Source organism: Canis aureus, chromosome 11 (genome assembly GCF_053574225.1).
Source record: "Canis aureus isolate CA01 chromosome 11, VMU_Caureus_v.1.0, whole genome shotgun sequence".
Lineage (NCBI taxonomy): Eukaryota > Metazoa > Chordata > Mammalia > Carnivora > Canidae > Canis > Canis aureus.
Genome location: NC_135621.1, coordinates 18195261 through 18207465, shown reverse-complemented (window position 1 = coordinate 18207465; position 12205 = coordinate 18195261). Strand labels below are relative to the sequence as shown.

Genomic DNA, 12205 nt, shown 5'->3' with positions numbered 1-12205 from the left:
TGGTTTTTCCTGATTTTTCCCTATTTTCTGACGTTGGGGTTTTCAGTCAAAGCTGACACCTGATTTTGGTCCCTCCACTCCCACCTACACTCAGACTATCAAACATTTCTTCTGAATTTTACTTCATGGGAAGAGAGCCGCCTTCTAGCATATCTTTTGGAATCCCAAAGATTGGTAAAATTCAAACAAAATTCAAGGTCAACCAATTAAAGAAAAGATTGTTGTATATATGACAGTTAAAAGCTTTAAAGTATAAACAACTTCCATAAATCATTAAGAGAATCACTCCAGTGGAAAAATGAGCAGACAATAGGATTCATAAAAGAAGGAATGTGAGTAGGCAGTCAGATGAAAATCTGTTAATCACTAGTAGTCAAAAGAGATGCAAAAGAAAACACGAGGTAACACTTTGAATCAAATTAGAAAATACTAAAAAAATATAACATCCAGTACTAATGAAGGAGTATACGTCGGTATAATAGCGGAGGATAAGTTGGCCGTATGCATCTTTAAAAACTTAAAGATGATCATACCTTTTACTTGGTATAGTATTTCTAGGAATTGTGGGGAAATCCACAAAGTTAGGACCAAAGTTCTATACAAGGTTTTTCATCAGATAGTAAAAGAAAATCCAGACAATCTAAACTCTTGAGTAGGAGAAGCTGCTGTGTGACCACGTAGAGCACAGACCCAGAAGCCAGACAGCCCAGGTCACCATCCAGCTGTGACACGGTGACATGTGAAATAGTCACCAGCTCTGGAGCCCTGGGCAGACTACTCACCCGGTCAGCACTTCCGTTCTCTTATCTGCCAAACAGGGATGGTAAGAGGACCTGTCTCAAGACGTTTCGTGAAGATTAAGTAAATATGTGCTAAGCCCTTGGAAGAGTGTGGAGTGGGGCCTGGGTGGCTCCATCAGTGAAGCGTCCTTGGTTTCCATTCAGGTCTTGATCTCGTGGGTCGTGGCCTGGAGCCTCGGATGGGGCTCCATGCTCAGCGTGGAGTCCGCTTGAGATTTTCTCCCTGAGCCCTCCACCTGCACACCCACCATGTAAGCCTCTCTCTCTAATAAATGAATAAAATCTTTTTTTAAAAGTGCTTAGCATATAGTAAGCATTGTGTATTACTTTATTTTTTATAGTGGAAATATATATGTTTAATCAGCTGGACTCAGGTTACATGATCCCAATTTTTTTTTTAAGATTTTATTTATTTATTAGAGAGAGAGGGCATAAGCAGGGTTAGGAAGGGCAGAGGGCGAGGGAGAAGCAGGCTCCCCACTGAGCAGGGAGCCCTCTGGGGGCTCGATCCCTGGACCCCAGGATCAGGACCTGAGCTGAAGGCAGAACCTTAACTAACTGAGCCTCCAGGTGCCCCAGATGTACTCAGTTCCGTGGGCAACAACCGAAGCACCGTAGTAAAGAGCCAGGAGAACACATGCTTCTGTCCATCGGGCCTGATGGGGCGGCGGCCGGGCCACGAGGTCGCGGAGCTGCTTCTCAGCCTGGCCTGGCGCACGTCCACGGTGACTCCATGGTTGTGTTGTGCTTCCTTCATGACTGACTCAGCAGCGGGGGAACTCGAAGGCACCATCATCAAGCCGGTCTCGTGGGGGCGCCCTTTCAAAGGTATTTGGGCTGCCTTTGGAGCCAAGTCGGTGTGGCGAGAGCAGACCTTTCAGCACCACCTTCTTGGCCTTGACAGCCTTGGCTTTGGCTCTGGGAGGTACAGGGGCTCCCTCCCCCACCTTCAACGCCACCTTTGTGAAGCACTGCTCTCATTATTTTTCTGATTACCGACACTATGTTTAAAAGTTTAATGATGTGGAGAATGCTCACAGTATAATTTTAAGTAAGTATAAAACGTGCGTTTCCAGTATGATCTCCATTTTCTCAATAATGACATGTAGGATTCATAAACACACATATATGTTTAAAGAGAGCTAGGGGAGGGAGTACATCATGGGTCTACCCTGATTTCCAAAGGAAGAAAAACTGTACCCATTTCAAAACCAAAACTTGCAAAATTAAATGAAATTATGTAAGTTGAGAAATTCAGATTTTTTTGTTTTGAAAATTGTGTAAAACATGCCAAGTTTTTAATAAACCCACACATACGAAGCAACATCAGTCCTCCCATTTTGGGGTGTTATTACTGTTTCCCATTGATCTACATCCCTAAGAACATTTTAGTCTTACCACTCTTAAAAATACCACTCTTTGTGTTTATGTAGTGCTTGTAAAGGGTGCACACAGACACGCATATATTACAAAAAAAGCACCAGGTATTAATGGAGTAGATCCCTGCATAGAGGAATTAATGAGGATATTAATTTCCTTTTTTACACTTTCCTTATACCAAATTTCTATAATGAAGATAAGACTTCTAGGGATCCCTGGGTGGCGCAGCAGTTTGGCGCCTGCCTTTGGCCCAGGGCGCGATCCTGGAGACCCGGGATCGAATCCCACGTCGGGCTCCTGGTGCCTGGAGCCTGCTTCTCCCTCTGCCTATGTCTCTGCCTCTCTCTCTCTCTCTCTGTGACTATCATAAATAAATAAAAAATTAAAAAAAAAAAAGACTTCTAAAGTAGATTCAAAAATAATTTTTTTAGAAAGAGGTTGATTTGGATACTTACCCTGGTCCATAGTTGCATATGAAATGCGCTGCGTTGGAAAATTGCAGTCCGGCAACTGTGGGACAGTACTGTACTGCGCAGCCAACCTTGTAACTGTCTGCCCAGACGACCTGAGAGAAAGTCAGGAGAGACAGGAAGGTGAACGCGTGAGGCTGATGAGGGCTTCATCCACACAGCAGGGCGCTCACTGTCGTCAGGAAGAGCCATTGCTGCCAGGGGCGCTCCGGCGCTCAGAATGTGGGCTTGAATGTGGGAGCAAAGCCTGCGGGCGGGCGGGTGGCACACAGGCCTGAGCTGGGAGCTGGGAGCTGGGAGCTGGGAGCTGGGCTGGGACCAGGGAATGGGGATGGTGACGCGGTGCACAGGCCCAAGCTAGGAGCTGGACTGGGACCAAATAGAATCTGTTCTCCAGGAAAATGTATTACATATATAGGAATATTATTCAGTCATAAAAAAAATAAAATCTATATTTTAAGTTCCTCGGGTGATTACTATGCACGCTAACTGGGTGCAATGTCTCCCGTGTGTTCCTTTTACTATCACCTTAGTACATCATTTTATATTTTTTATCCTTTGATCTTTGAGCACTTTCTTCAGGTGTTTGTTACCTCGAGTATTCTCCATCTTTGGGCTTCCCACACACAGCTCTTGAATGCTTTTACACTGTGGCTTTTGTTTTCTGTTCTGTTTCCAAGGATATGAAATGTTACCATTCACTGCGTTTTATTTACTTATTTATTAAGATTTTTATTTATTTGCTCATGAGAGATGCAGAGAGAGAGGCAGAGGCAAAGGCAGAGGGAGAAGCAATATCACACTGCGAGCCAAAGGCAAATGCTCAACCACTGAGCCACCAACGTGCCCTGCATTCATTTTGTTTTAATCGGTCTCTTTTTAAGTCAGTTTGTGATTAACACACAGTAAATGACATCCTTTTTAGGTGTACAGTTCCATGAATTTTTTTTTTAAACTTTTTTTTTTTAATTTTTATTTATTTATGATAGTCACAGAGAGAGAGAGAGAGGCAGAGACACAGGCAGAGGGAGAAGCAGGCTCCATGCACCGGGAGCCCGACGTAGGATTCGATCCCGGGCCTCCAGGATCGCGCCCTGGGCCAAAGGCAGGCGCCAAACCGCTGCGCCACCCAGGGATCCCAGTTCCATGAATTTTGACAAAAACAGCTGTGTAGCCACAACCTAGAACATTTCCATCACCCCCAAAAGTTCCCTTGTGCTCCTTTGTGATGAGTTCTTGCCCCCAGCCCTGGCCCCTGGGAATCACCAATCTGTTTTCTGTCCCCATTATTTTGTGTTTTCCAAAATGTTATATAAATGGAATCAAATGTTATATACATGTAGCTTTTCCACCCTGGCTTCTTGCACAAAGCATAAGCATTTGAGATCCATTTGTGCTGTTGGGTTCACTACTTTACTGCACAGATGTCCCACGGTTTACTTTTCATTCCAGTTGGTCTTTTTTCAAAAGCTTGAAAAGGGTATGGGCATTCAGGTTCTGGGTTCAACCTGTGGGCTCTGGGGTTACAATGACTGAGTTCCTATTCCGGCTCAGCCACTCACCGTGTGACCTTGGCCTTGGCTTCCTTGACTGTTTAGTGAGGATAACACTACCGACTCCACGGGCCTATTTTGACATTCTCAACGGGCTAGTAAGAAAGCGCTCAGAACAGCTGCTGCAACCTAGCAAGCCCTCAGCACATGTTCATGTTTTATTCTCTAATTTTTTTCTGTTTCAAAATTTTTGAAGACTATCTTTTATCAGACAGATTCCTGTTATATGTTTTCATTTCCTTTAGTATGGTGAAGAAAAATAAGTAATTATAAAAAATAGAACCAATGATTACTGGGAATTTACTTGAGGCCAAGGTAGTGTTGAGCGCTTTACATGCAGCCTCAGGTGTAACTTCATGACACATCACTAAAGAGACATGGCCCTGCTTTTGCAGATGAGTGTTGAAACCTACTTCTGCTTCACCACAACGTACTGTGGGCACAGTCCACGCCCTGAGCACGCCGCCATCCAAGTGCTTTCCCTTTTCACGGAACTAGGAACCACTCTCTGTACCTTTCTAACAAAAACATTCCGTCCGGGAGCCTACTGGGGGCAGGCATGTCTGCCCTTTGGAGCTAACATCCCCTTCCCAACATCCTTCAAGGCTCAGTATGAGTTCTCCTGGCTCGATATCGGGCACCATCTCACGAGTGTAGTAACACTGCAACATACGTTAAACCAGGTAGAGAAACTGAAACATGTCCCACCTCCTTTGGTTGAGTAACTGTAAAAATAATGATCTCAAGAGGGTGGCCGTGCGGCCTGGACTGAACAAAAATGAGATCTGTGGTGCCATTTAGGGCTCATTCTCAGCACTACCTAACCTAAGCAGCTGCCCCTATCTTGAAGTCAGGCAACTCCCAAGTTTTATAAGGGCGGACTGCCCGCGACAAAATAATCTCCCATATTAATGTACCAGAACTCTTCCAGAGTGCAAACCTATCATCTCCAGTGAAGACCGAGCTGGAGTGTTGAAGCGTTGTGTCAAGAAATCCCAAACCTGTATGAGTTAGTAATTGGATCTACGTCTATTGTCTTTACTCCGTACAACGAACCCCCACCAGCCGAAATCTGAAAATAGCTTGCTTTTTATTAATAGAAGATGAGGCTAAGTGAGAGGTCATACTGCCACCTGAGGTCATCTCCAGCAAGAGTTTAAAATGGCAGCTGAGTAGTCTTGACTCTCCAGTATAAGATTTCTTGCAAGGATGAAACCATTACATTGTAACACAAAGTCATCTTTAACCAGGCTGTTGATGTGTTCCTCCAGTGTAGCTGCTAAAAAAACAAGAGATCTAACCTTTGTTAACGCCCACAAAGTACCCGCCCTGACCAGATGATTCATATGCATCCTACTATTACTCCTCACCCATTCCTGATGCCTGACCCAGCTCCTTCCTCTTGCGAGCTATGTCACCGAGAAAACAACTTCTCCTTCTTCCTTCCTCTTCTCCTTCTTCCTCTTCCTCCTCCTCCTCCTCTTCTTCTTCCTCTTCCTCTTCTTCCTCTTTTTTTGTACTAGGCAAAGAGCTTTATTAACCATGTTTCAAACATTATTCTCAGGCTTCTTCAGCTTAATCAGCTGCAAAGAATGAATGGCATCTAAACCAAAACTGAAAAGAACTGCAGTGTCCAAGAAGCTGGGGCTTAAAAATGTCAGAGATCCAGATTTTATCAGATCCACGAACATTTTATCTTACTATTTTGTAAAGATTTATTTTTTATTTTATGTGAGAGAGAATGTGAGCAGGAGGGAGGGGTAGAGGGAGAATCAGACTCCCTGCTGAGCAGGGAGCCCAGACTGGGGTGGGGGGACGACCCAGTGCTCCATCCCGGACCCCAGCATCATGACCTCAGGCAGACACTCAACCAACTGAGCCAGCCAGGCGTCCAGGAACAAAATTTTTAAAAGCAGTCATAATATAAAATAGCAGCTCCCAGTAACTTCTTCAAGTTCTGTCTCCTTCAGCATTGGGCTCCATTCAGTTTGCTGCGTTCTTGGAAGCTGCATCAACTCCCCAGGATCCAGACCGTCACCTGCATCCTCCTCTCCGGGTCTCCCGTCCACACAGCTGTGGTCCGAGCTTCGGCAGCCTCCCTGGACCCGGCCCGGCCACCCGTGGGCACCAGGGCACCTCCCCTCGGTTTGTGAACAGCCACCCCCCAACCCAGAGACATTGTTCACTCCTCACTTCTGCAAGGAGAGTAGCAGTGGATGGGCCCCGCATGATGGGCCCCCTGTGGGCGGCCAGGTCCTCTCTCACGGAGCGCACGGGCCCATGCGGCTCGCAGTTTCCAGGCTCAGGAGCGTCTCTTTCCTCTGCTTGGAGCAGAAATCAGCCCTGCAGGGGTGCTAGGCTCTCAGGGTCTCCTGCGGACCAGCTGAGACTGGGTGCGCGCGGGATGCAAGAGCTTCGCAACAGTATCCGGACCCCTCTGCGCCTGTGGGTGCACCCGGGGGTGACTGCGGCGCCCTCCCAGGTCTGCGGTGACCTGCGAGTGACACCTTAAGCCGCGGGGAGCCGAGTACCAAGCTCCCTTCAGAGTGCTTGCTGCGGCTGCCTTGCCCCAGCCTGGGCGTCCCTGGGCCTGGTCCCCAGGGGCAGAAGGTGCTGGTCTCAGAGAGAGAACAGGGAAGGATCCGCAGCTTGGGCCCTGACACCTGCGTGCCAGGAGTGGATTCTCTCAGGCCCCAATGCTACCCTTTCTCCGCTCATCCCAGATGTAAGGGACACCCTACAAGTGCGCTCGGCTATTTGGGGAGGGCCAGCTCTGAAATCTCAAGTCTACTTGATGTCACATGAAGTTCCTGCCTTTGGTCCTTAGTCCCTGGATGATGGACATGGAGCGTGACGTGACCACCTAGGGGTCTGCACTCAGCTTACCAGCCCTTTGATCTTCGTGTATTCGGGGTGCTGGGCCACTAGCCATTCTTCTGGGGTTCAAGGCTTATTGGTACCCACCGTACACCCTGTTCATTTTGCCTGGAATCCTCTTCCTTTTCATTTGACAAACTCTCACTTCGTTTTCTAGAACCAAGGGCTCCGGCTCCGGCTGCGTAAGCAACTGCCGCCGCCTGTTCCCCCCTCTGCCCGGATAGCTTGCTGTGTCCTCTGCTCACAGGGCACCTTGCCCACTTCTCCACGTCGCCCCAGGCATGTCCCCTCTGACATCCACTAACACACGTCTCTCCTGGAACAAGTCACCTCCCAAGGGCCAGGCGCCGCCTGTGTCCTCCACTCCCTGCCCCACCCCGGATTCCTGCTCACGTTCTCGGCTTGGCAGCTGTAGTCTTTGCACAATGTTAGGACGTAAGCTGCTCTCCCGGGCTCTCTTTTGCAGGGGTCTGCAGAGACCTGTCATCGGTGGCCGCCTTACATGGCGCCTGGCGCAGCTTAGACGCTTAAACAGGGAATGAATGACAGTCGGTACCCTCAAAATGACAGTTTTCGGAGATTTCACCAGCGCCGTGTTTAACGGCACCAGGTACCACTTGTACCACGTGGATTTGGCTTTCTGGCCCACTAGGATGTATGGAATTCTGATGGAATCAATTTTCTGATTAAAATGTTTTGTAAACATAAGCCAAGATAAATGGTTATGGGATACGTGTAGGAGAAACCTTATAGTTTCAAGAAAGGGGTCAGTGCTACTGGTGGTTTGATGGCTCCTCCTTGCTTAGGATGATCTTGAGATGAAAATGTCACCGAAATCTGCCCTTCCTTTCACATCATAATAATACGGAGCCATGCCAAACCTGTTTACCTGTAACAGCACAGGTGACAGCAGAGGCTCTATAGGCTGAATTACGTTGAAAGTCTTTCCAACAACATTTTGCTCTTTAAAAACCCCTATTATTTCAAGGTAACTACCTTGTTTGTGAATAAGGAACAGCAGGGCTAGGTAGGGAGAGATAGAAGGCTACAGAATCAGGCTCACAGAAATCCCAAAAATGCGGAGATGTAAGGAAGCCAGAGATAAGGGAGCAAGCAGGCCACCCTGCCCTGGGTGTGGGCGGGGAGGGTGTCATTTTTATGACAGTCACCTGTGAAGCAAAGAAAACCAGGCCCCAAAGGGAGCCATTAAAGGTGGTATCATGAGTCCTCACTCAAACCAGGATGGCACAAGGATCTCAAGGCCACAAGCTTCCCAGTCAGTTCTCATTAAGGGACACACCGGTTGGGACCCCCCACTGCTGAGAGCTCTCTCCGCGTCCTCACCCGCTACAACGCTGTCGCTCTGGCTCACTGTCCTGCATCCCAAGACTCATTCTTTGACTCTGTGAGACAAGAACCCTGCTCTCACGCTTCATGACGATGTTTCCCCCTCATTCCAACACATTCTTGTCCATTAGAATCAGTCAGACATGACTCAGCACCTTAGTCACTGGCATGACAGGGATGGCCAGGAAGTGAAAGGGAATGAATTAGCCACCTTGAGTTAAAGCAAAACAGTCTCAATCGGGAGCCTCTGAATGTGGCCACTGGGACGGAATACGGGAGATCTGGGGGCGGAATAGGTGCAGGAGGGTTATACGCGTTTACACGCTGGCCTGTCCATGGTTGTCTTCCTACTCGTGTGACGCGTCTTGGCTCTCCGCCGTGCTTGACAGGACAGGGAGACATGGAATCGCTGTTCCTTCAGGGGAGCTTATTTCCCTCAATTTTATGGTCCCAAGTCAGGGGCCTCCAATTCCATGGGAGATGCACACCCGAAAACCCATTCACTCCTAAAGTCCTCTGGTGGCTCTCAAATGGCATTAAGTGCCCCAGGGAGGTACTGCTACCAGAATATTCAGTCTGTCCAAGTTGGTGAGCCTCACATTTTATGTTTATGCACATAACGGAACCCTTCGTGCACCACCTCTTCTGTGTCTGCAATTTGCTCCAGTTTATTTATTTATTTGAGAAAGACAGAGATAGGGGCAGAAAGAGCACGAGTGGGGAGAGGGGCAGACAGAGAAGGAGAAGCAGGCCCCCGCTGAGCAGAGAAATGGGGTGCGGGGCTCCATCCAGGCCCCGGAATCATGACCTGAGCCAGAGGCAGACGCCTAACCCACTGAGCCACCCAGGCGCTTCTGCCCATGCATTTATTTTTAAGATAAGCTTGCACCCCCAGCTCTTTCATATTTGCAGGTGCAGCAGCTTACTATAGATTTTCTGAACGCCAGATTCCAGTTTTCTCTTTACTGTTAGAAAGATTGATTTCAAGAGAATCCGGGGCAGACACTTACCTGAGTGTAATGGCCACAGACCTTGTTGCATTTCTGCGTCTGGAAATCATAGTCGTGAACTTCATCGTACCAGCTTGTGATGGCTGAAGACACAGAAAATATGGACACAGACCCAGTCCAGATGTTCTCTCCCACCGAAGTGAAGTTTGGGTGCAGCGTCTTTGAGTGCAGCTGTCCATTGTGTTCAAACCTACATTTTCTGGCCCAGGCTTTGGCAATTCGGGCGAGTGCCGGGTCCCAAGTCTGCAAAAAGAAACATTAAACAGTAGGAGGATCAAGAACGAAAACCAGATTTCGTAAAGATCTTTCAACTACAGAGAGGAGGAAAAGTTGAGAGGGATCGGCGTCCACCCTGGGAGGTGAGAAAGCTGGTCAGAGGCCCCCCAGCCTCATGTGGCTGGTGGGGCAGGCAGGGCCCCTTGCACCCCTCAGGCTGCACGCTGCAGGCCGCACCACCAGGGAGCCCGGGAACGTCGCCCGCCGCTACCCCGGCCCTGAGCAGCCCCCGCCCCGGGCCCTGAATAGCCCCCCGCCCCGGCCCTGAGCAGCCCCCTGCCCTGGCCCTGAGCAGCTGCCACCCAGGCCCTGAGCAGCCCCCCACCCAGGCCCTGAGCAGCTGCCGCCCGCCCCAGCCCTGAGCAGTGCCCCCCATCCCGGCCCTGAGCAGCTGCCACCCAGGCCCTGAGCAGGCCCCCGCCCCGGCCCTGAGCAGCCCCCACCCTTTACCACCCTCTGGGGCACAGAGCCCCGATTTGCTCAGCCTTCGCCCGGGGGCCCAGCCTCCCAGGAAAGCTCAGGTTCCTCCCAAAGGAGAATGAGAGCCGATGCCGAGGAGTGGGCGCGGGGGGGCAAGGTGAGCACGTGAGGGAGGAGGTCCCCCACGGTGGCCTGCCAGGTGGGGGACACAGGGCCCCCCGCGGCTCGGGTGCATGTGGCCGTCCAGCCCAGACAGGCCAGCACGAAGCCTGGTGACCACGGGGTGTGGACTCGCGGCTGCGTGAGCGACACCGGCCACTGTGGGCCTGTCCTGGGTAGGACACGGATGCTGTGGGGCCTGGTCTGTAGTTCCAGCAGTGACGCCCCCCACCCCCACCCCAGGTGCTCAGAACCAGAAGCCTTAGGCTGGGCTGCGGGCGGCGCAGCTGGGACTCGAACCCCAGCCCGGCTGCTCCTTTCCCGAGAGCCTGTGCCACTTCCTGAGAAAGTCAATCCTCTGCCATCAGCAAAAAAAAGTAAATTCAGAGACCAGACAAACACCCTTAAAACGCTGACAGGGAAGAGAGCGAGGGACACAGTGTGGAGTGTGTGAGCTGCCGGGAAGCACTGGCCGGGGGGGGGGGGACACGGGGGGGCTCCTTGATCCCTTCCATCACGGTGGCCAGTCTGCTGCCCCCCTAGTCCCAGTGGAAAGGAGCTTCTGGAGCAGCAAGGATCCCCGGGTGAGGCGGTAGGCACCCCTTACCATGTACAGCATGTCGCTGGCCCTGGGGCTCACCTCCGATCGGAACTTGTTGTGAGCCCGGACGCATGCTTGGCTGAAGGCTTCATCTTCGATGCCCGGCAGAGTGCGGGCGGGGACCCCGTCCCGGGGCAGCAGGGAGACGATCCACGCAGCCATGGCCAGCGCCACTCGCATGCTCGGGGTGGCGGGGCGGCCACCGGGCCGGGGACTGGGACGGCAGCCAGAGAGGCAGGACGGGAGCTCCTCGCAGGCTCAAAGGGCCGGGTTTCCCATATATGGTCGCTGCCCCTTGCAAGGTTAACCCTCCGTGTGCAGGGTGCTCAGGGCACACCTGCTGCAGAGCCTGGGCTGCAGGGCCCCGAGGTGGGGCTGCGGAGGAAGAGCTGGAGGCTCGGGGACCAGGGCTCGGCAGCTGCGGAACTTCTGCTGCTGAGGGACAGCCTCTCACCGCCGGGAGCCTCTTGCAGACGCTCCTCCAGGCCTTTTAAGAGTCGCGTCAGCCAGTCGGGGTGTGTGGCCAACATGCTGACACATCCAGTCCCGCCGCGTGAGTCTGTGTGACCGGGGACAACGCAGGGCTGGCAGCGGCCTCTCCCCGCCTCAGAGCGTAGCCCCAGCTCCGCACACACCTGCAGGGCTGGCAGCGGCCTCTCCCCGCCTCACAGCGTAGCCCCAGCTCTGCACACACCTGCAGGGCTCGGCAGCTGCCTCTCCCCGCCTCAGAGCGTAGCCCCAGCTCTGCACACACCTGCAGGGCTCGGCAGCTGCCTCTCCCCGCCTCACAGCGTAGCCCCAGCTCCGCACACACCTGCAGCTGCCTCCTGGCGAAGCAGGGCGTCTGGCTTCCTGCAGCCCCTGACACAGCGGCGCTGGCCGGTGCAACGAGCTGGCGGCAGGAACCCAGCGGCCGGCACCTTCTGCTGTGGCACTCGGGTAGGAGGGCGACAGGCACCGGCCTGGGGAACTCAGGCAGCAGGGAGCTGGGCCGCGGGGCACAGGCCCCCCAGCCGAGGTCCAGCCGGGGCGGGCACGGGGGGGCTGAGGCCTCAGAGGGCTGCTGGGCGCTCGCCTTCCCGCAGCAGCAGTGAGGCCCCCGCTGAGCTCCAGACGAGCAGCCGGGACCAGGGGCTGGGACCCGCAGGGGCGAGGCAGGGGCGAGGCAGGGGCGAGGCAGGGGCGGGGCGGGGTGGGCACCCAGAGGGGGTCCCATGGGACGGCCAAGGGGCTTCACCTTGGCTTCAGGAAGGGTGGAAACAGACACAGGCCAGCAGAAGTGAGAGCAGAATACACACACACACACACACAC

At 52.2% G+C, this 12205-nt stretch overlaps 2 protein-coding genes across 4 annotated transcripts in view; both read right to left on the bottom strand.

The window, feature by feature from the left end:
• The window catches only part of GLIPR1 (GLI pathogenesis related 1), an 18065-nt gene extending 6705 nt beyond the window's left edge, over nucleotides 1–11360 (bottom strand). Inside the window, exons 1-3 of one of the 3 annotated variants that reach the window (XM_077913903.1) lie at nucleotides 10900–11360; nucleotides 9438–9680; nucleotides 2636–2745 (exon numbers count right to left, since the gene is read on the bottom strand). In XM_077913903.1, coding sequence (XP_077770029.1) covers nucleotides 2636–2745; nucleotides 9438–9680; nucleotides 10900–11073 — 527 coding nt within the window. In that variant the 5' untranslated portion in view covers nucleotides 11074–11360. The remainder of the gene's footprint in view (nucleotides 1–2635; nucleotides 2746–9437; nucleotides 9681–10899) is intronic. The other 2 variants (XM_077913902.1, XM_077913900.1) reach the window with 2 other exon arrangements.
• LOC144323448 (uncharacterized) lies at nucleotides 11220–12205 on the bottom strand. Its single transcript, XM_077913899.1, has 2 exons — nucleotides 11588–12205; nucleotides 11220–11528 (listed from the first exon to the last, which is right to left on the bottom strand). The coding sequence occupies exons 1-2, from the start codon at nucleotides 12107–12109 to the stop codon at nucleotides 11220–11222; spliced, it is 831 nt and encodes a 276-aa protein (XP_077770025.1). The 5' UTR covers nucleotides 12110–12205.

Excerpts from the sequence above, each read along its gene's own strand:
- LOC144323448 (XM_077913899.1), bottom strand. The coding sequence starts at position 12,109 with ATGGGACCCCCTCTGGGTGCCCACCCCGCCCCGCCCCTGCCTCGCCCC. Across the intron at positions 11,529-11,587 it reads GCAGCTGCCGAGCCCTGCAG|GTGTGTGCGGAGCTGGGGCT; the intron begins GTGTGTGCAGAG and ends CCAGCCCTGCAG.